General features: G+C 43.0%; 1 protein-coding gene across 4 annotated transcripts in view; it reads left to right on the forward strand.

Moving 5' to 3' along the window:
• Window positions 1-23,119, forward strand: part of LPIN1 (lipin 1) — an 81,467-nt gene that overhangs the window by 26,864 nt on the left and 31,484 nt on the right. For 2 of the 4 annotated variants that reach the window (XM_035109831.3, XM_088665738.1), the window contains exons 1-5: window positions 8,400-8,563; window positions 18,393-18,593; window positions 20,287-20,382; window positions 21,969-22,297; window positions 22,846-22,953. In XM_035109831.3, the coding sequence (XP_034965722.2) occupies window positions 18,402-18,593; window positions 20,287-20,382; window positions 21,969-22,297; window positions 22,846-22,953 (725 nt within the window). In that variant the 5' untranslated portion in view covers window positions 8,400-8,563; window positions 18,393-18,401. Of the gene's footprint in view, window positions 1-8,399; window positions 8,564-18,392; window positions 18,594-20,286; window positions 20,383-21,968; window positions 22,298-22,845; window positions 22,954-23,119 lie in introns of those variants that run through there. The other 2 variants (XM_035109829.3, XM_035109830.3) reach the window with 1 other exon arrangement.

Genomic DNA, 23,119 nt, shown 5'->3' on the forward strand with positions numbered 1-23,119 from the left:
TGCTGTTGCTTGCATATGAGAATTTCTGCTAGAAAAATGCCCCCACCCCCGAAGGATTTCCCCCTGAAAATGTGTCAGGTGTGGAATAAAGCCCATTTCTAGTACCTGGAGTTCTTCCCCTCTTTTTCTGCTTGTATTTAGATATGTCCAGAGCAGAACAACCTTTGCTTAGATATGTGTTATACATGTGAAGGCTGGGGAAAAAACTTTAAATGCAATATGTTCTTTTGCATGCCATAGATAACTAGAATTGCTAACAGGTTCCTAAAAGCAAATGCTTGAGAACCTCAAGGTCTCCTTATGACACCAGTATTTGTTTCTGATGATCTTCCTTCTTCCCACTTGTTTACTGCTTCTGTCCATCTGTCCAGATTTCATTCTGGCCTCTCACCTGTTTCCAGTACTAAGGTTGTCTTTGAGCAACCAGACTAACCAGTTCAAGACATCATATTGTAACCTCCATGGCTGACCTAGCAGAACAGCAGAAATGTAGAAAGTGTGGCTGAGGGCAAATGCAGAATTTATTTGACCTATCTGCTTATGCTTGAGTTATCTATGCATCTGGGACCGTGCTGCTGGGTTATGTTAGCTGAGAAGTAAATCTCAATTGGTTGGAGCGAAATTCTGACGTTTGGCAGTCAATTTTTCAGAAGGCCTACTGCACATATGTGGAAAACTTAGCACACTTTAAGCGGGTTGGGCATGGAGCTAATTGTAAGCTCCCAGCCCCACCTGCTTCCATGTGTTCAGGATGATGCCTAAATTGTGTGCTTACCATGTGTGCTTCCGATGCATGGCAAAATTTACACACCATTTAGACGTTATGGTGAGTATGTCAATGTTGGTGAGATCCTACAGCAATCACTCCGTTTTGTGAATTTTGTGTACAGGGCCTATTAGCTATGGAGCTGATGAGTGAATGAAAGGGAAAGTATGGGAAAAGTACATGTACAGGAAGCAGAAGTTCAAGGTTGCACTCCCCAACATCTCCAGTTAAAAGATACCTCGGCAGAACTGAGAAACAGCCTTGGAGACTTGGCCACCAGTCAAAGCAGACGTCAGTAGGCTAGACAGAGGAAATCTGTAAAAGCAGTGTTATATGAAAATACTGGGTCATTGTGGAAATGGCAGGGTTTTTAGAACAGAGAACGCCTGCAGTTATTGATCAGAAATTAAGCTAGAGAAAACTTGTCTGTCGAAAATAGGTTTCTGGCTTGTGAGGTTGAACACAGCAACATTGCAGCTGACGTTCGGGGTTGGTGGCCGTACGACAGCACCCAGAGAGTAACAAGGACTGAGAGATTGGGGGGGGGGGGAGGCTTGTTTAATCTCACTGTAAACAAGTGGTACAGTGACAATAAAGTATTTCTATTTCTATATTTCTATAACCTTTTGCCAGAAGTGTCTGATTAATACAAACCTTTGCCTTCCCTCTGTAAATGAATATACTTGTGTAGGAATGATTGGTAGGAAAATGACAAAGAGTCAGCAAACAGCATCTTGAAGCGTTGCTCTCTGGGGATACAGCTACAATTCCTGGGATTCTAGCTGTCCCAGAAAGCATCATTTCATACAGTCTGAGCGTTTTATTTGATAACAGAGAAATTTTGCTCCATCAGTATCTTTGCATTTGGGAAGGGGGGCAGGACAGCGGGGGCAGTGACCCTCCCTGAATTTTAGATCATAAAAACCATAATGGAAGAATATAACAAATGCCTTGCTGGATCAGACTAAGGTTCCATCTCATTCAGCATCTCATCTATCTCATTTTCCCACTTTATTGTTCCAAAGCTATTGTTATTGCTGGGCTTAAGGTTTCTAGCTAACCTTTTTGGCTCACCACAATCGTTATGAACAAATCCAGGCTGCCCTGTGTTGATAATATTGGCATAGTGTAGTCAGCTAATGTAAGATATGAAGATAAAATTATTGCAACAAATGCTCTTAAAGCACATTAATTTTCAATTTAGTGGGCCATAAAACTTTCCTGTGTGCATTCTCCTTCCCATCCATCCATCCGAAATGGCAGCTCTACATCCACCCCTAAAAAAGAAGTCCTAAAAAAAGATTACTTGTTGAATTACTGAATCACATTTTGTTCCCTTACAAATCTTAACAGAACTGAATTCAGCAATTCACCTGCTTTATGAAAGCTAATTTAAAAATAATGCCATGGTGTCACTTTGTATAAGGTGTGTCTCCCATAGTTTTTAAAGAAATAGGCCAGCATTTTGCTCCTGTTAAAACTTAATAGCAAATCTCCCATTTATTTGAGCGGTGCAGGATTGCAACCAATTATGAGTAACACAGACCTTACCTACACTGGAAGATGCAGGTATAAAAACAGGCTGGTTCTTGGTACATAATCTGGTTTCTACCTGTTCATTAAAGCTTTTCCTGTTGTCAAGTGTTGCGAGACCTTTTACCTGAATGTGCCTGAGCGCATTGCAAAGGAAATCTCTCTGAAGCAGGCAAAATAAAACAAAACAAAAAAGAATTAGGAGTACAGGAAGCTGTCTATTTAGCTCAGTTTTGTTTACTACTCTGGCCGCCAGCAGTTCTCCAAGGTCTCGGGCAGAGAGTCTTATTGCCTTTCTGGTCTATTTTTAACTGCCGATGCCAGACCCTGATATCAGGTAGGCTCTACTGCTTGCCAAACATAATGCTGTACCATTGAGCTATGTGGCCCTCTCCTGAACCATAAATGTGATTTATCAAAGTTGATTATTTACCTAGGGACAAAATTTATGGAAGCTTCCTTGCCTCCTTCTTGACAAAAGTTGTCTTCAACTTCTGCCCTTCAACCTCTGGCACGGAAAAGTTGCATTGCTGATTACTTCAGGGGTATTGTTGTTGTTTTAAAAAACCCCACCGTGCTTTCCCGTCCTTGTTTTGTTATTTTTATTTTTTCGATGCGTGCATGTAGCTCCTCCCTGCCTTTTTGTTCCTCGGTCTTAAACAAGCGATCCTGCCCACACACATTCCTGTGAGCTTGGCCGAGAGGACATCCCTCCTCTCCTTTCCTTCCAAGATCGGCTGCGGTACAGTAGCTAGGAACGTGCATCGTCTCTCACACCATCCGGGCCTTGTTTTTGCTTCCCTTTTACACCAGGCAAGGGAGAAGCGATTGCTCAAACGCGAAGCCAGCACGTGAAAGTGAGACACTCACAGCAACGGAAGCGGCAGGGAAATGCGTTAAAGGGTCGGCTGTTAAGCTTCCTGAACTCTCATTTATTATAATGAATTTGCCATTAATCGCGACTCCTCGTCTTTCAGCCTTTTCTTTTCACCCAGACATGTGAAAGCACGATAGTAGGTGTACGATCCTGTTGGAAGAGGCGTCAGTTGCAGAAACGCAAACAAGATCGTATACCCACGACCTTGCTTTCGCGTGTCAAGGTTAAAAAACGCACAACGGACTTCTGGGCACTTTGAAGAGATCAGAAGTCTCCCCCCCCCACAACTTTTTTTTTTGGCAGGTTAAGCGATATGAACGTGAGAAAGACACCATCTTCATTAGAAGCCAAGCCCCATTCAAAACCCATCCATTTGAAATAGATATCCCTTTTTTATATGGAAACTACTGTACTGTATTCCGTTTCCATATCATGGGCGTAGCCAAGGGGGAGGGGCAGCTTCCGCCCCCCCCCCACGCAATAACTAAAAACCAATAAAAATACAAAGCAATCTGAGGTTCTGCTCCCCTAACAAAAGCTCCCCCCCCCAAAAAAAAATTCTGGCTACGCCCATGCTCCAGATTGGTTAAATTCCCCATTCGAATTTAATACCAGCCTGGGGACAATGGTGTTTACGCGACACGTGCCTGGGAAACTCATGCAAACAACCGTCTAAGGCCCCGCCCCCTTGCGTTCTGTCAGCTGCGCGCGGATCCGCCTCCCCCTCCCCTCCCCGGCCATCCGCGTTCGGCTGAGGACACGCCGCTCCCCGATTGGCCGCGGGGATCGCCTCAGTTCCCCTCCTCCCCGCGCTGAGTCACAGCACAGCAGCCAAGCAGAAAGGCGCTCAAGGTTCTACGGGAAGGGCCCTGCCAAGGGGAGACCCCGATGGCCAACTGCAGTCAGACAAACGTCCAGCAACCATTCATCATATTTCGCCTTTATAGGCTGAAGGAGCGCGGTAGTGATGAGTCCGACGATAAACTCGCCACGGCTAGCCCAAGCACAAATCCATAACATCGGTTTTTTACTTGGTCTTTTTTTGTTAGGGCTGCGTCTCCTTAGAACAGAGGTTTGGGACTACACCTCCCATCATGCCTAGCTAGCAGGACCAGTGGTCAGGGATGATGGGAATTGTAGTCCTATAAAAACAGCTGGCGACCCAAGTTTGGGCAACTGCTAGAACTTCAATCTGAGCATGTGCAGAGTACGTCTTCTTCACTTCTTCGAGTAGTAGTTGCAAGACTATGCACACATCTGGAGTATGGGTTGTGTGAGACAGTGCAAAGGAGGGTAGGGTTTTGACTGATGTGCATAGGAGAGGATTTTGGCAGGTGTACCTTATCGGGAAGGTTTTAGACATGAAACGACTCCAGAAATTTGCTGTTCTCCGTGGCTTCTGGGATGTGCAGGTGATTCCAGGAAAGCGACACCATTTTGAAATTAAGATATTTTACTGTAAATGCTCTTGTGGGAAAGAATATGTTATCTTTAGGTAGAAGAAACACAATCCAGTAAATAGGATTATATCTTTACTCCCAATGGGGTGACATTCTGAAATCAGGAATATATATATATATATATATATATATATATATATATATATATATATGTATGTATGTATATGTATGTATATGTATATGTATATGTATGTATATGCACGCTTTGATATTCTGGATTATGGAGCATCTTTTTTTTAATGCCTAGCACCATCTATTTAAACAAGTCAAGAAATGCTGTCACCTTGGACATAAAGCCATTTTCATAAGTGATGCAGTTTTATTGCTTATAACCCATAATTCATCACAATATAAAACAGGGGAGATGGACATATAACAAATGAGAAAAGAAATACAATTAATTAAGTATAAACCAAAGTGAAGGAGCAGCACTATTTAAACTGGATTGCATCCCTTGTGATATGCAATCTATGCACAAATGGTGCTTTTAATTGCATCTATGCCTTCCTTGCACCTGTAATTTGAATATATGAATGGCAATAACTAATAATGTACATTTGATTTCAAAATATTTCATCTCATCAACCACATTCATTAATCACACATTCTATATCAAGGCTACTTAATATAGTGCCCACCAGTTTTTCGGATGACAACTCCCGTCATCTCCAGCCAGAAAGAGCAATGGTTATGCATGATGGGAGTTGTAGTCAACCACATCTGGAGGTGGCTACCTCTATTCTGGACTAAAACATATTGTTATTTAGGGCTGGCACCAGATTGGAAAAGCTGGGGAAATTACTGGGCAGTGAGTCATGCAATATTACTTGGCTGTGATGGCAGTGTGGGCAGCTGGGTCTATATATTAATATTTTATTATTATTTTATTTAATGTGTATACCGCCCTTCATCCGGGAATCACAGAGTGCTTTACAATATAAAACTACAAAAATATATGCTATACTAAACAAAACAATAACAATAACCCTCCAAATTTAAAAGGCCGTAGATTGTCTCATTAGCCAAAGGCCTGGGAAAAGATTTAAATTTTGCACAATGTTCCAGAGCAAAGGCAAACATACTTGGTACATTCTGACCATTAAAACATTGCTGATGAAGAATTGTCGAAACAGGGCCTTGTCGTGGGATTTTTTCACTGGAATTTATTTTTATTTGCCTCACTATCATACTGGAATTGTTTCCTATTTGAATTCATCATTACATAAAACCTTTTGAAGATTTACTTGAAATTCATCTTCCTCCTGGCCCGAGTTCTTTCAATTTACTGTTTATTTCTAGACTTCACAAAGAACTCCAATTTCTACAATGTTCCAGAGCGACACAGGTTTGGGGGCGTTGTGGGAAATTACGAACGACTAGATTTAGCCAATCTGATGCTGTTCAGAGTTTGGCCCTCCAGATGTTTGGACTACAATTCCCATCATCCCTGACCACTGGCCCTCTTAGGTAGGGATCATGGGAGTTGTAGGCCAAAACATCTGGAGGGCCGCAGTTTGGGGATGCCTGATCTAGAACAAAACAAAACAAAAAACCCTCCACCCCTTGTGATAGCTAGAGTGCTTCACTTAAAGAGATATGTACTTGCACATCAAACATTTAAGCTACTCTGGGTTCTGGACACCCACATTTCCAGCAGTGTCCATCATGAGGACTATTTGCACGTAGGCCCAGGCACTTAAACAAATTACGTCATGATTTCAGTGTTTTCATATGCCAAGAACCTGATCACTCCAGTCATCCGCCATATATTCTCTGATGATCATCCCAAACATGTTATTACTGCCCACAACAGATTAGTTTCTGGCAGGAAGGACTTTAAAGTCCTTCATCTTATGTACATCCTCTCATACCAGCCCTCTGATGTTATTCCCATTTTACAGGTCAAGGAAATGTGACCAAGAAATTGCTATTTGTCAGACAGGTCTGTAGGGAATGCCCTCTACTGTATACTCCTAGCCGTAGGTATACTGTATACTGTATACTCCTAGGCCTAGGTGCCTTTGAATCAAAAACTGATTCCCTTCCAGGGCCGTCTCAAGCATGTCGGGCGCCCTGGCGCCATGGTGCGGAGATCGTTCCGGCGCCCCTGCCCTAGTGGGCGGGCGCAGTGCGCGCACACACACACACAGAGTAAAACAATAAAATTCCTAGGTCAATAAACTCCCTGTTTGAAACCCTGAGGAGCAGATACCAGATAATAAGTTTCCCCATTCAGCTGTCCCCCCCATACAATCCTTAAAATAAAAATTGTTATCAGAAGCAGTATGCAAAGAATTTTATGCCTCTAAATTTCGCGCACGAATATTAATTTTAGAACTTTAGGAAAGTGATTTGTGGTTCTCGGTGGTTCTACAAATCGAGAAGAACCACACACATTTTCAGTTCTATAAATCGAGAAGAACCACAGTATTTTCGACCACAAGAGGTCAAAACGCTAATGAGCCTTAGTAAAAGGCAGTAAAAAAGCCACTTTCTTTGAACCCACAGTGTTCTGTTCTGTTCTAACCCACTTCACAGAAGGCAAGCCAATCAATTTCTCGAAATCACATCTCAATAAAACTTTGTACTGCATGCATATGCCCATCCTTTTTCTCCCTGGACCCATCTTTCCAAGGCCCTGAGTTCTCATCCCACAACCCCTGAATCCTCCATTTTTTGAATGGTGGCATTCAGTTAGAATGGCCTTTTCTTTTCTTTACTGGTGGCATCTAATTAGAACTGGAGACTAGAGAGACAACATGGAAGAGTTCTAATTGAACCGTCTGCTGGTAATTTCCCATAAGAACTGCTCTTCCCCTTCTCTCCAGTCTGCTGACCAAATGTGCTATTTAAGAAGTGCTCAAGCATTTTAAAGAGTTGAAGATGACATGCCCCTTAACACTTGTGCGTGCTGAACTATATTTTGTGAATATCTGACACATGGCAAATATCTGCCACATGGCAAAGTGTCAAATCATTCACAAGACCACTTCCGGCAATTTAAGCATATGCATGACCCCTGAGAAAGGCAACTGAGACATAGTGATCCTTATGTGGATGAGACCAATCTCTCTCTCTCTCTTTGGCTCTATTTCAATTTGTACGAATTGAAAAATAAATAAAACAAAACCCGCAAACGACCGTTCTTACAGGAACCGAAACCGTCATGACAGACGCAAGACACTCGCAGTTTTGTTTAATGACCAAAACCCAGCTTGTTGGTTTCAGTTTGCAACCCAGAACCTCTGGTTTTGACTCTCGCAAAGCTTGCTGCGTCCATTTTATTAGGGTAACCACCCACCTGCATTTTGGGGCAATTTCACAAGCGACAGACGGTTTTTTGCCACTGTCTCAGTGCTTGCCTGTCAAGAATCCCCATGAATTTACCATGCTAGGTTGGGCCTGCCTGTTGTGGTCTGTGGCTTGCAGCAAACTCTTATGTACACGTTGCAAGATATAGCTGGAGCATAGCTGCCAAGTTTTTCCTTTCTCGCGAGGAAGCCTATTCAGCATAAGGGAAAATCCCTTAAAAAAAGGGATAACTTGGCAGCTATGCTGGAGTGGGGTCAGAAGTGGGGCAAATATAGGAAGATGCTTCCGGTAGCTCTAGCATTGGGTAACCATAACCACAGCTGTTGCGGCGGATGGCCTGAATTCTCCTTAAAAACCCCCTTCCTGCCTCCCTTCTCGAGGTCCCTCCTACAGGGCGGTTACCAGGCTGCCTCCGTGGGATGAATTGACATCCCTGCAGCAGCCTGTTTGCATACAAACCAAGCCTCTGGCCGGCGCCTGACCTGCCAGTAGCCTCATCCGAAGCCCTTCATTGCTGTGGAGGAGAAGAGCAGGGTCAAGCAAGCAGCTGTCTCTCTGCCTCTCTTGGGGAAAGTTGCTGATGTTTCTCACGGTTGACAGACGGTGCAAAGACAGGTATAAAGCCGATGAAGGATGTGGGGGGCAGGCGGGGGGGGGAAGTTAAGGAGATGGGATAAGTATTGATGGAAATAGTACTATTATGACAATTCTGCAGGCTACTGGATTTTTACCTGCACGGTGTTTTGCTTAAGATGGTTGCAATGTTTAAGCTTGGGGACAAGTGCCCCTTTGTCTCATGGTGCCTTGCTTTTTGTCTTCCTTCTGGAAAAAGTACATGTTTGTCCTCCAGGAGGACCAAAGCTCTCCGCCACATATGTATTGGATATTAATCTGCATTTTAACAAGAGCTCGCATCCTAAAATAGCCGCAGTGGGTGAAGTGGCCTTTCCCCTGATTCTCTGGGTTGATGACTTAAGATGCATTTATCGAGGGATATGTGGCGGCAAAAGGCTCTGATGCAAGACGGGGGGGGGGGGAGAAAGATACGAGTATCCCTTTGAGCATGCCTATGGTGGCAAGCGGCAAAAAGATTTGCAGGCCTGGCATAGATTTTAGGCCTCTCCGGAGCCTCGTTGGCAAGAAGAAAAGGGTTAAATGTGAATTCAGACACTCCGTCCCTTGTCTTCCTGTTTACTAAACTGCTGCCTTGGTGTAAAAAGACAGGCTCTTTTGGCCTCGGGAATGGAGAGTTGCGTGACCGTTTTGAAGTTTAAAATCAGGTTTTGTAGCAATTGTTGTTGATCTGTGAAACCTGGCTAAAAGCGTGTGTTGTACTGCCACAGGATTTTTAGTTTTGGTCTCCTTTTTATCTTTGCTAGCGCATATTCTGTTTTATTGCACAATTGTCTGATATAGATGTGCTTAGACAGTGTTGATAAGCCCAATGTTATGTGTGGGTTTTGAACCTCCGATCTATATATCCACTCCTATGGTATTTACTTTTAAACAGTGCTTTTTTTGTTGGGGTACTCAGGGGTACGCATACCCAGAAACATTTTGTGACTCTAAGTTTGGCCTCATTGAGGGGCAGTATTTCAATATGAGTAGGAAAATGAGAGTAGTACCCCTAAACATTTTTTTAAGAAAAAAAGCACTGCTTTTAAATACATTTTGTTTGGCTTCAAATGTCAGTAGAGAGACTTCATATTTCGCAGACATACACATACATACACACACACACTTGTTTATCAGTATTACCGAAAGGGATGTAATCAAAGACTCTTTAGCCCTTAGGTGAGGGATTGTTCCCAACAGTTCTAGTATAAAGTCAACTAAAATATTTCGGCATGATCCACCTAAAGTTGTCCCACTGACTTCATTTGGAAAGCACACACCGGTAATTTAACTGTTGAAATCAGTGGGACGTGGTTGTTTTTTTAAGTGCTTACCTTTGATTGGAAACCCCCCTTTTTTTTCTTTTGGGAAAATTCATGTAGAACCTGGAGATAATTTAATTTTTAAAACATTACCGTTTCCTGAATAAATCATTTGCTTCTCACTGAGGGGAAAAACAAACAAACGGGGATAAGATACCCTTTTCAGATCCTATGTTTTAATTCATTTGTTTATATTGAAATAAATTAAACCACATTAATTGGATGGTACACACATAATAAATTGTCAATGAAAATTGAAATAGGGATGCTTTTTCTGTATTTTAGAGACAAGTTCCAGTGGAACCAATGGGGCAAGTTAATGGCAACTGTTATATCCTGTTGAGAGTCTGTGGTTAGACTGGGGGACATAAGGTTCAAAGTTTACTGGATTGTTAGTTACTGTCCTGCAAGCTAACATAGCTGAGAGAGTTGTTGACATCGGAATAATGGTATTGGTCAATCTGGAATGCTGTGAACTCTGTTTTTTTTTTTTAAAAAAAATCCTGTGTTTTGATTTTTACTGTAAATAGAGTTTCTCATTGGAGATCCAGCAGGGCAGAATTCAGAAAGAATCACTACTACAAAAGCCTTTTAAAGAAAAGAATTGGGGAACTGTCCTTGATGGACTGTGCTCCTGTTTTCCATTCCAAGTGTATTTATTTAACCAATTTTTGTGGGTTTGGAGTGGCCTTCTTTGTGCACTCAAATATGACTAAACAATGCACAAAGAGCTCTTTTGGAAGCACTTGGGACCATTAGTGGATTTTGGAAATGTTTGTAATTTCAACCATGCCCATACATGCTTTAAAGGTTGTTTTTATCACATTGGGAAACGGTATTCTTGTTTGATACATGTTTTGGCTTTAGAAATGGAACTGTGCAGAAGTAATCTGGGATCTTTACAAAGTTCTTTCAGATGCCTAACTGGGCTTATTTTATCAGCAGTGTTAAGGCTTGTGGCACATCATCCTACACAGGGCCAAGGCATGCTTAGAAATAAGATAGAAATTAATTTCAGGCGTGAATAATTTGTGATCGCAGGTGCTGAGCTTTCCTCCTGGGGGACATCCTTTGCTGGAAAAGTATCTTTTTCCTTTGGTATTGACTTTTGTCTCTCTTTTTTTAAGCCATCAGAATGAAACACTCCCTCCCACAGTTAAGAAAGTAGATGCCATTTGTGAGGAAGAATTGGGCATGAAAATGGGACTAGGTTATGAGGGGTGGTGGGATCTTGCATAGGGTCCCTACTGGTGGGTCCCATGAATTATGCAAGTTCTCCACATGTTTAGGTATGCTCTTTCTATTCTGTTTTGTTCTATGGAAAGGGCGCCTGAAAACAAAGTGCTTTTTATTTGTCACATTATCTATGATTGTATTTCTAAATTCCAGACACACCCCTTATTTAACCACTGGAAAATAAACAGACTAATAACGTCTCAGTGAAAAAATATATATCTTTCTTTCTTTTAAGAATTGCTGTTGTTCCCCCATGGAGATGTCAGCTCTCTTTGATAACTGAAACAGTTCGTTCAAAGTGAGGAGACAGTGGCAATTTCAAGATTTATTACCCTTTCTTGTAAATTGAGGAGCATCCAGTTTGCTTTAGGAAACAAAAGCAGCTTTAGGAAAATGATTCCCCGGTCTTCTGCTTTTCTGCCTGTCCTCAGTATTTCTGCATGTCGGAATAGTAAAAGCACTTCCATGCTATGCTTCAATTAGCTGCTTCCTCTTTGACACAAATTGTGTTTATTCTGACATCTGAATTTGGCTTGTAAGTTTACTAGCCAAGCCAGGGCTGCAAACCATGGTTTCGTGGATCATGTGTAATGGCAAACTATGGTTTGTACCAAATAGGAATAATTTAAATCAGAATGTGTGAGAAGAGTGTCTGTGTGTGCCTGAGGCTTATTGACAAACCATGGTCCAGCTCTCCGCCTGAACCGAACCTGTGTAATAAAATCAGGTTTCCTGCCATGTAATGGTGTGGAAAGATGCTTTACACAGCACTGTCATATTGTGTGTGTATTTAGGGGGGCATTCATCTCTTGAGAGTCCCATGGACTGCGAGAAGATCAAACCTATCCATTCTTATCCCTGAGTGCTCACTGGAAGGACAGATCCTGAAGCTGAGGCTCCAATACTTTGGCCACCTCATGAGAAGAGAAGACTCCCTGGAAAAGACCCTGATGTTGGGAAAGATTGAGGGCACAAGGAGGAGACGGCAGAGGACGAGATGGTTGGACAGTGTTCTCGAAGCTACCAACATGAGTCTGACCAAACTGTGGGAGGCAGTGCAAGACAGGAGTGCCTGGCGTGCTATGGTCCATGGGGTCACGAAGAGTCGGACACGACTAGACGACTAAACAACAACAACAAAAATGTATCTCAGTGGCAGTATCCGAAGCAAACAGAAAGTCCTAAGTTTTATTCCTGCCATCTCCAGTTAAAAGGATCTGGTTAGCAAATAGTGGGAAAGACCGCTGACTGAGGCTATGGAGAGCCAGTTCCAGTCAGAAAACATGGACAAATAGCCTGACCAGACATAATGCAGTTCCCCATGTCCCATGTAACCAGCCTACATAGCATAGAAGTTCTTTGGATGACGTCTTCGAAGGACTGCCTTCTCATGACATGAGCTTGCCCGCCCACTGCACTATTCCTCAAAAGCCTTGATCTGTTTTCCACTGCCATCAGAGGTTCAACTGGATGATAATGCGTGACAGAATCTTTTTGGTTGTGGCACCCAGATTACAGAACTCCTTTACCCAGGAAGCCTGGTTGGCCCCCTCCTTATTGGCTTTTCGGCGACTGGTAAATATTTTTCTGTTTTGCAAAGTTCCTGTTTTGGATTCTCTAAAGCTTTTCTGGTCCCTTTTGTGGAATTGTACTTTAGGTGGCTCTGGATATATTTTTTAGTTCATTGTTCATTTTGTAGCTTTACTTATTATGTTTTAGACTTATGATTTAAGCTGCTTTGGGGAGGCTAAAAGGCAGACCTCAATTGATCTTGTAAATATTAAATGAAACAATATCAGTTCATTTCTGTAGGTTGATCTTGTTATCTGTTACCTGGTGATTTTTATCCTAAAGTCTTGAGTGAAGAGGGCAGAACAAACCATTGAGAAGAGCTCAAAAACCATATTGTGTCACTTTTATAAATTACAAAAAGAGGAAGAGAACAGTATGGTTCTTTCAGTGGGGTCTAATTTTCTCACTGGAAACTGCTGCTCTAAAATGTATCAAGCTACGTGCATTATCTTGTTCATCACTTTTGATAACAATGCTCACAAATTTACGTTGTTGTATATCGGGTCTAAACCTTTTCTAAACATATTTTGTGAACACTGTGAGTTGGAACGAAGCAGCTATTATGGTGGATTCTGTCAAGGCATGTGCAGCATTTAATCATCATTTTGAAAATACTCACCCAGGGAATGTTCAGAATGAAACATTTCCTTCCCTTCTGCATGGCTTTCTGAATTGTGGATAGATTCATGCTTAATCAGCTTTATTGGCAAAGAAAAGCATACGGGATAAACACAATTCAGAAGAATTGTAGAGGAGTTTGTGTTTAATAATGCAAGCAACATTGATTTTGTGGAAAGAAAACCCAAGAAGGAGAGAGTGGTGGTCACGAACTAGCGCAGAGTTAAGGATATTATTATTTTGCTCTTTCATTCTGACTGGGTTTTGCTATGTATGTTGGGGCATCTGTAACCATTGATGTGACTGCCCTTACATTTAGGAGAATTCTGTGTGACTCAGCCACACAGTGAAAGGGAGAATGTTAAGGGAGCCAAGGTTGCAGGCATGCTGTCAAAAGTACCAGGCAAAAGTGGGTTGCCAAGTCCTTTGAGAGCAGGTCTGCACAACTTGTGATCCACGTGTTAATGACTGGAGAACTCTTTCCTTCCTGATTAGCCCCCCCCCCCCCCCACGTTGTATCTATTTTTTAAACATCTTATTTTGACCTACAGCCCTACTCCCTCATGTCTGCTCCTGTTTACTGTTCTTATTAACAAAAAATAATATTCCCCTCCCCAAAAAGCTTCATTGTGATCTACCAAGCAATACACCGTAGCCCACCATGAATTTTTATAAGCTCCATACTTTACCAAACCGTGGCTGCGAAATCAGGGTTTTCCAGACACTGGTTGCAATACATGGTTTGTGGGCCACATTTGGTTCTATAAACATGCTCAAATAAACTTATTCTGCAGAATTTCAGAGTATCCATTTTCATCCATTTTCAGACTTATTGCTGGCCTTCTCACATTAGAACTTTCACATTTTATCTGCTAAAGTGTGACGTTGTTTTTATAACTAAATCAGGCCAGTGGTCTGTCTTGCTCATTATTATTATTTTAACTGCCACTGGCTGTCCATAGTTTTTTGTTTGCTAGCCCTGCTCCCCGAGAGCCATATTTTCACATGCTGGGGATGGAGCCCGGGTTTTTAATCTGCATAGAAAGAAAGCATGTGATGTTCTATTGTGCCATGACCGCTTACCAGAGCAAGAGATAAGGACAGGCTAATCTACTGTATTTTTCCGTGTATAAGTCGATGCTTTTTGCTAAAAAAAAAAAAAAAGGCAAAAATTGGGTGTCGTCTTATACACAGATAGTGAATGCAGTGGGGGGGGGGTTGCAATTAATGGCAGCAGCAAGCAGGAGATTCGCAGCGGCGATTGGGCGGGTGATTGGTGGCTGCGGCAAGGCCTGCTGATGATTGGCTGCAGCTGCGGCGATTGGCTGCTTCGGCAAGTGGGCAGGTGGGCTGTTGGTGGCGGCGAGCGGGCAGACAATTGGTGGCTGCGGTGAGGTATGCGATTGGCAGTGGTGGGCAGGCGGGTGAGCGATTGGTGGAAGTGACCTCCCCCCCCCCCCAAAGCTAAACAACTTAATTTCTTAATTCTGGGTTAAAAAAAATTGGGGGCCTCTTATACGTGGGAGTGTCTTATACATGGAAAAATATGGTATGTCACTTCCAGACAGTTGATATTTTGTGGGTGAGAATTCAGCAACTTACCAGCAAATTCAGGTTGCACAACTGAAGCAGAGTTGGCATCCTTTCACAACAAACCTGCTTCCCCTCCACCCCATTTCTGTAGTAAGGAAAGTGACCGGAAAATGAGCTGGAAACCAATTGCTTGGTGCAACAATACCATTACCCCTGCAAACAAACCAGAGAATGAATGCTCAATAAACAACCAAGGAGGTATAATCTCCCCATGCACTTTGTGTAAAAAACATCAGGATATATGTTCACAGGTGTGTGGAAGGGATCCTAGGAATGTATTACTGGTCACTGGCTCAGTAGCATACAGTACAGGGAGAAGATGCTACTGTTAAGGACTGATTCTCACCCCCTTTTCCCAAGTATTGAAAATATGAAAAAATGTGAACGAGAAACGGAGACCAACTTGTCTCTGCAAACATTCATTTGGGAGCCTGAACTGCTTCTGAGTATCGTTTTCGTGGCAAACGCCCATGTGTAAGAAAAGTCCTCAAGTTGCAAGAAACTTTTCCATGCACAGCTTCTTTCAGGTGATGGCCTGAAACATCCCTACCTGATTTTACAGAGCAGTTTATGCATTGTGTGAAGAAGTACTTTATTTTGGCTGGAAATTTAAAGGGAAACCCCAGATAGAAATGTAGGTTGCAGGCTGACAGAATAGAAGTAGCTCTATATTTTACTGAGTTGGTTTAGTTTATTATTAGCACTCCTGCTCTTGAGTTACCAGCAGGCAGGCTTTCTAGGATCAATCAGAACAAAATGTGTCGTGCAGACCATTCCTTAGGAATTGGGGAACGTTCCTGGGGACGTGAATATTTCACTGAGAGCTAATGCGTACTTCAGCAAGCTGCAAATGCAGTTTCAGCACTCAGAATTCCCTGTTCCCAGCACCCCTGACACTTGGCTGGCATTTACCATGGATTGAGCCTTTAGTGTGGCAGCCTTTGTGTGCTCTGTGGAACTCCTTGCTGGTAGAGGTTTGGCAGGAACCACTCCTCCCTTTCAGGCATCTTTTGAAGACTTGCGTTGTTTCAACAGGCCTTCGCTTTATGAACATTCTCTCTTCAACCAATCAGTATTTCACTGATGTTTTATTGATGTTTCTCATGAAGTTTTCATGGATACTCTTGTTGATGTTATTCATATTTGTTGCATGCCACCCTGATATATGGAATGAATGAAATGAATGAATGTACAGAATTAACATTTGGCTGGGATTCTCGTGCATCTATTTTATAACCATTAGGAGAAAGCTAATTTTGTAAATGACTCTTGTCAGGTTTTTTTTTAAAGCAATAGCAAAACATTTCTGCTATCCCAACCTGCTGTGTCATAGGTATTGGCAGAGCTGTGCTTTTGTGTTTTGTGTGGTGGGGGTAGGGTTCCCAGCCAGATTTTGATAATTATCATGACTGCTGTTTCCGTTGTTATTTCATGTGCTCCCTTCTAATCTATTTTACGATGACGTTTGCTGGTTTCAGTTTATATTGTGTTCTACCCTACCCTGGTATCGCACTGCGATGAAGCGTGGGTGAAAAATATTTTTAGCTAATAACAAAATCATCTCAACCTAACAGGTGGGCTACTACAGTGACCCTCACTCTGCAGTTGGGGAGCCGAAAGGCTGAGGGGTCCTTCGTTTAACAATGCATTTGTAGCTCACCTTTTCTTCCACTGGATGGTATTCATATTTGTTTCCCTCACAACATTGTTGGGAGGTAGTTTATTTTAGGACTTAAAGACTGCTCAGAGATCTTGCAGCGAACTTTGTGGCTGAGCAGAAATTTGGATCCAAGTCTCTCAAGACTTGCACTCTAATCGCATGGATTTACTTAGAGCTACCTAAATGTTTTAACCAGAGACTTAAGTGAGTTAATGGTTGTGGTGAGATGTGAATCTGGGACTAACTGGCTCATGTTCCTCTGCTTGAAGCTTCATGCCATGCTGGGGCATTGCTGGGCATCTCTTGAGGAATGTGGATGTTGCCTTTTTAACTTTCCATTGCTCATTGTTGTTTAGTCGTGTCCGACTCTTCGTGACCCCATGGACCATAGCACGCCAGGCACTCCTGTCTTGCACTGCCTCCCGCAGTTTGGTCAAACTCATGTTCGTAGCTTCGAGAACACTGTCCAACCATCTCGTCCTCTGTCGTCCCCTTCTCCTAGTGCCCTCCATCTTTCCCAACATCAAGGTCTTTTCCAAGGATTCTTCTCTTCTCATGAGGTGGCCAAAGTATTGGAGCCTCAGCTTCACTATCTGTCCTTCCAGTGAGCACTCAGGGCTGATTTCCTTAAGAATGGGTAGGTTTGATCTTCTTGCAGTCCATGGGACTCTCAAGAGTCTCCTCCAGCATCATAATTCAAAAGCATCAATTCTTCGGCGATCAGCCTTCTTTATGGTCCAGCTCTCACTTCCATACATCACTACTGGGAAAACCATAGCTTTAACTATATGGACCTTTGTAGGCAAGGTGATGTCTCTGCTTTTTAAGATGCTGTCTAGGTTTGTCATTGCTTTTCTCCCAAGAAGCAGGCGTGTTTTAATTTCGTGACTGCTGTCACCATCTGCAGTGATCAAGGAGCCCATGATCTTGGTTTTTTTGATGTTGAGCTTCAGACCATATTTTGCGCTCTCCTCTTTCACCCTCATTAAAAGGTTGTTCATTACGTTGCCAAATATCTCGACATGCTGAAATGTCAAGGCCGTTCAGTAGACTTGGATTGATTCTAAGTGCAGTGCTATCAACTGCGAGCCTGTCTTAGGCTGAAATCCTGTACACACTTACCTAGGAGTAAGTTACATTGTAGACTACAAACCAAGGGCCACATTATTTTCTGGTCAACTTTCTAGGGGCCACTTGACCAGGAGCAGGTGAGGCTACCGGTGAAAGCAAACAGAGCAAGTACCGAATCTTACCTTTTTTGTAGGCTAGTTCCACCCAACACTCTCTAGCCTGCAAGCAAGAAGCATGACTAGGGTTTCAGGATACATTTGAGGCATGCGAAAACACTTAAGGAGGGTGTGAAGCCTAGGGTGGTGAGGGGTGTGTGGCTCAGGAAAATTGGAGGAAATCTGATTGCCACAGAAGTCAGCGCTTTCAACCAGCACAGGGACAAGAGAGGAGGAGTACAAAAGAAGTGTCATCTGTGGCAATTGGGTTTTCTTCCTCTGTCCATTGGGGCAACTTTGGGGTGAGAGAGGAAACTGTAAGCTTTTGCCTCTGACACCATTCTCCAACAGATCTTGCAAGAAACTTTGGGTAGGGAAACTCCACAGTTCCTGTGGGAAGCCAGTAAGCTAACCAGTACTCCTCATGGGAGAGGGGGGCAGGATTTGGCCCAAGAGCCTCCAGTGACTAGAACGAAAAGAGCTCTGAAATCTTAGGTTGTTTTGTAGAATATTTTTGGTTGCTTATCTTCTGCAGTTGCCAAATCGTCTTCATGTGTTCTTCCAGATTCTGATGCTTCCCTCTGTCCTATTTTCCTCTCCAGGCACAAACCATGAATTACGTTGGGCAGTTAGCAGGCCAAGTCTTTGTGACTGTGAAGGAGCTCTATAAAGGATTAAATCCTGCCACATTGTCTGGGTGCATAGATGTCATCGTTGTCCGCCAGCCTGATGGGAACCTCCACTGTTCGCCTTTCCACGTGCGCTTCGGAAAGATGGGAGTTCTGCGTTCGAAGGAAAAAGTGGTAGGGAGACAGAAGATGTCTTGACATGTTGTTCGTTTTTTGTCAGAATCTCCCTCTACACACAATATATTGTACTGGGGGCAGGGGTGTTTTAATCCTATGCGCTCTCAGGACCACACTTGATGACACATTGCATGCACAGTGATGTGTGTTAGTGGTTACTAGAACCACTTCAGCTCAGGCCCCATAACAGCTCCCAGTGGGCCTTGCTGGCTGAGCTCTGGAAGATGCTGTCTCAGCAAAGGCCCAGAGTCATTTGAAAGCTTAAGAAGGCCAGTCAAGGTCTGGTCTTCCAGTGGCTTCCCCCACCCCACCAGGAGGGTTGGCTGAAGCCCTTCAAGGGCACATATGACATACTTCTGCAGGATTGTGGATCAGGAGAAGCTGTAGGAGAGTTGAGGCATGATGGAAGAGCCATGCAATTAGGCTGAGGTAATGTAGAAGGTGGTGCTCAGCACTCCCCTCCCCATAGTATGGTGACTTGTGAGTCATCTGAGTTTGAGTCCTTCTCATGGAGACACTAAGATGTAGATGCAGAGACAAGGCAGTGCATATATCTGTAGCTGTGGCGTCCCTGATCCAGATTGGGATAGCAGCTTCCTTTCTGGGCAAATGGTTGCTTTGACGGGGGCGGGACGGACGACAGGGACGGACGACATTTTCATCAGGAAGTGTTAGAACCTCCTCCCCAATCTTCCTCACACCGCAGTCCCAGTCTCAAGTTTCCACCCTCAGCTGCCATTGTAAAAAGGAAAGCACAGGCAAATGTCATTGCGCAAGTCTGCTTTGGCCCTCTGGGCAGATCTGTGATGCATGTGCTGGAGCAAAAGAACCATGGGAACTAGAATTTGGTGTCCTCAGCACTTTCACCAAACAACAAAAACCCAGAGAGGTGGTAATAATTGTGTGTCAGATGGGTTGTTTGCTCACAGATTCGGTTTTTTTTGGGAGGGGCAGGGATAAGGCCTTTTATCACTGGGAAGGCCACTGTTTATTTACAATACTGAGGCTATCAATGGGCAACGTATCACCTTAAGCACTTTTATGGATTCAATAGGGATTCGGTGGGCTTAAGCTTATCTCTTTCACTGTTGAAAATGCCACTTAAAATTGCTTATTTGGAGCTCAGTGGCACCTGGGACCAGGAAGCTGGTTGATGCTTAACTTTTGTTAGATCAGGCACATGCCACTGTGAGGTGTTGCCTATGAAGATCACCTGAGAAGTTACCTGCTTCAAATTGTACCCTAGCTATGAACTTGCTAGATAGATGTCATTTGATAAACCTCTATTTCACGCATCCCCAAACTGCGGCCCTCCAGATGTTTTGGCCTACAACTCCCATGATCCCTAAGCTAACAGGACCAGTAGTCGGGGAAGATGGGAATTGTAGTCCAAAACATCTGGAGGGCTGAAGTTTGGGGGTGTCTGCTCTATTTTCTCCCTCTCAGCACCTGCCCCCCTATGAAATATGGGGATAATAGCAGTGATGTCCCTTACTGGGCTGCTGTAAAGGATTGCGAGATAATGTGAAGTACTTTCATCACTTGAAAAACCTTACATAAACGTTAAGTAGGATGATGTGAATTAGCCCTTTTCACAGATATAAGAGAATGGTTCATTCACGCGATAACTCTTTTCCGGTGCTCTGCAGTGAAATTATACGTTTGTTCAAAAGTTGTTTGCCCTCCCCAGGTTGACATAGAAATCAATGGAGAACCTGTGGATTTGCATATGAAATTAGGGGACAACGGAGAAGCATTTTTTGTAGAGGAAACTGGTGATGACCAGGTAAGACAAAGATCCGCTTCCTAAACATCTTTTATTTCTGATAAATTATGGTTACAGCGCAACATCTGTAGTGGATCGTCAAACCCCATGACTGCTATGCCTTTAAGAGATCCATTATAGCAGGCATGTCAAACCTGCGGCCCTCCAGATGTTTTGGCCTACAACTCCCATGATCCCTAGCTAGCAGGACCAGTGGTTAGGGAAGATGGGAATTGTAGTCCAAAACATCTGGAGGGCCGCAGGTTTGACATGCCTGCATTATAGGGAGAAGGCTGCTAGATCTGATTTCATTTACAGTTCTCCATTTATTGCACCATTCAAGACTTGATTTACACACAGTGACAGATAGAAGAAGAGGGTGGATGGCAAAACCTAAAGGCCAGTTCACATGACCCCATTATTTCTGTAGTGATTCCGTTTGTTGCTAGGGTTGCCAGACTCAGTAGAGGACAGGGCTTCTGTGCCTTTAATTGCCCTGCTCTCTTTTGAGTCTGGAAACCTTAAAGAGAAACCAGCAGACCCTTTGCTTGGAAATTAAACAAAGGGTCTGCTGGTTTCTCTTTAAGGTTTCCAGACTCAAAAGAGAGCAGGGCAATTAAAGGCACAGAAGTCCTGTCCTCTATTGAGTCTGGCAACCCTATTGTTGCTGTTTGCATAGAGCTGTCATTAAATGGAACGTTTCCCCATCTGATTGTCGCTTCCTCACTTGCTGGCAGTAGTCATTGGCAGAGGAAAACTTGCATATTGTGAGACTGCTGACTGTATAATTGATTGTTACCTGATTGTGTGAACTGGCTATTTTTGGTAGCAAGGCATTCATTGGCTTGGCTGATTTGCCTAAAGCCAAGGTGATTGGATTTCCATTGCTTTCCTGATCTGTGCCCTGAGCATGCTTTCCCCCAAAGGATTTTTTTATATATCAAGCAGGACTTCCATGTTCCTGCTACAGAACTAGTCAGTGCAAGATTATATAGCTTGGTCCCTCTGCACAGAGGAAGGAGCCAGTTCTAGGAAGGGGAGCCCATTATGGCACGTGAGATGGGCAGGTCCAGCTCTTGACAGTTCCATAGCATGTATCTTGCATTGATTCCACGATTGAAGCTGCAATCTCATATATACTTATTTAGTCCAAAGGGACACACTTCCATGAAAGCGCGGTGAGAAAGGACTCAGCTACATTAGTAAAAAACAACAACCCAAACCAGCGATTTGAATGTGTTATAAAAATGCAACACCAGATAGCACCAGAGAGCACAAAACTTTTCAATAGTGTTTTTACATAGGGTTTTTTCCTCCTTTTGTTACAACGATTTAATTTCTGACTTATTTATAGCGTTTCCCACCCCCTGCATGTAGATCCACTCAAATAGCCTAAATGAAGTTTTATGCTTTGCAAAATTTGAAAGAGCTGCAAGGTGGAGTATTTACAAAAGCTTAACTTATGTGAAGCTTGAGGTACATTTTGGGGCATGTGTGTGTGTGTGTGATGAAGGGATAGATTAATCTTCGCAAATGTCAAAGGAAAGGAAATAAGGAATATCAAGGGAAATAAGACGCTGCTTTGTCTCCTCCCTCTTTTTTTCTAGGAAGCAATTCCGTACCACTTGGCTACATCTCCCATTCTTACGGAGGGAACAGCTCTCATGGAGTTACAGCTGAAGAGAAACTCTGTGGACAGGTTAAGAAACATGGACACTGGAAGCAGTTCACAGCTACCAACCTCTGTTTTGTCATCTGCTGTTGAGCCAACTCCTTCTAGTTGTTCTGTGAAGAAAAGGAGGAAACGTAGAAGGAGATCAGCCCACAAAATAGACACTTCAAAAAGAGATGAAAATGACGATACCACCGAAGATGAAAACATGTTCCCTATAGAAATCAGTTCCGACGAAGAAAATGAGCTTTTAGACAATACAAGGTATTGATCCTGCTTAAACTCGGAGAAGTGATTTATTCAGAGGCATTAATGTTCTTTAGGCAAATACCTATGAAAAGATGTCATGTGGATGAGAATAATTGGATAAATATGGATTTTATTCTGGACAAAGTTTTCTCATATTGCACCATGTTCCTATATGCATACTTGCTCCAAAGAGTCAGTGGATTATTCAAAAGAGAACTGAATTCATTTTAGGAAGTAGAAAAAGTTTTCATCATGAGTTCTTAGCCCAGGTGGTTAAGGAAATTTAAGGAACCGCTAATTTCTGACCACTAGAGTTGTGTTTTTTGTTTTCAACTTGTGCTTCTTACCAGAAGCGTCTGGATTTCCAGTCATTTTGAGATGACCTTTGAGCATAACAGTGCTTAGAGAAGGGAAGTAGTTTTCTCCTTGCCAGTGTTGCAATGCTATTCTAGCTCTGAACGAGAGGTTGTTGGGTTTTTTTAAAACACACACACACACACACAACAAACGAACAAACAAACAAAACAAAACCTCTTTTCCTCTTTTTGTTTGTTGATATTCAGAACATTTGCCTCTGATCTGTGTAGAGATGAAGTGATTGAGATAAATACGTCTTCAATCAATGTGCTCCCACACCACCATTCGGATGGAGAATGGTCCCCTTCACCAAGGTATGGTATTTGTTAACTGCAGTACTTTAGGTCGTCTTCTGTGCTAAGTGCCTTCGTCCAGCAAGTTCAGACACTGTGCAGCAGTTGAAGGGAGTTGTGCTCCTCCCGCACTTGTAACATTCATGAAATGATTGTATATTTCTGGGCTCGGCATATGCACACCCAT

Source organism: Zootoca vivipara, chromosome 3 (genome assembly GCF_965207765.1).
Source record: "Zootoca vivipara chromosome 3, rZooViv2.hap1.1, whole genome shotgun sequence".
Lineage (NCBI taxonomy): Eukaryota > Metazoa > Chordata > Lepidosauria > Squamata > Lacertidae > Zootoca > Zootoca vivipara.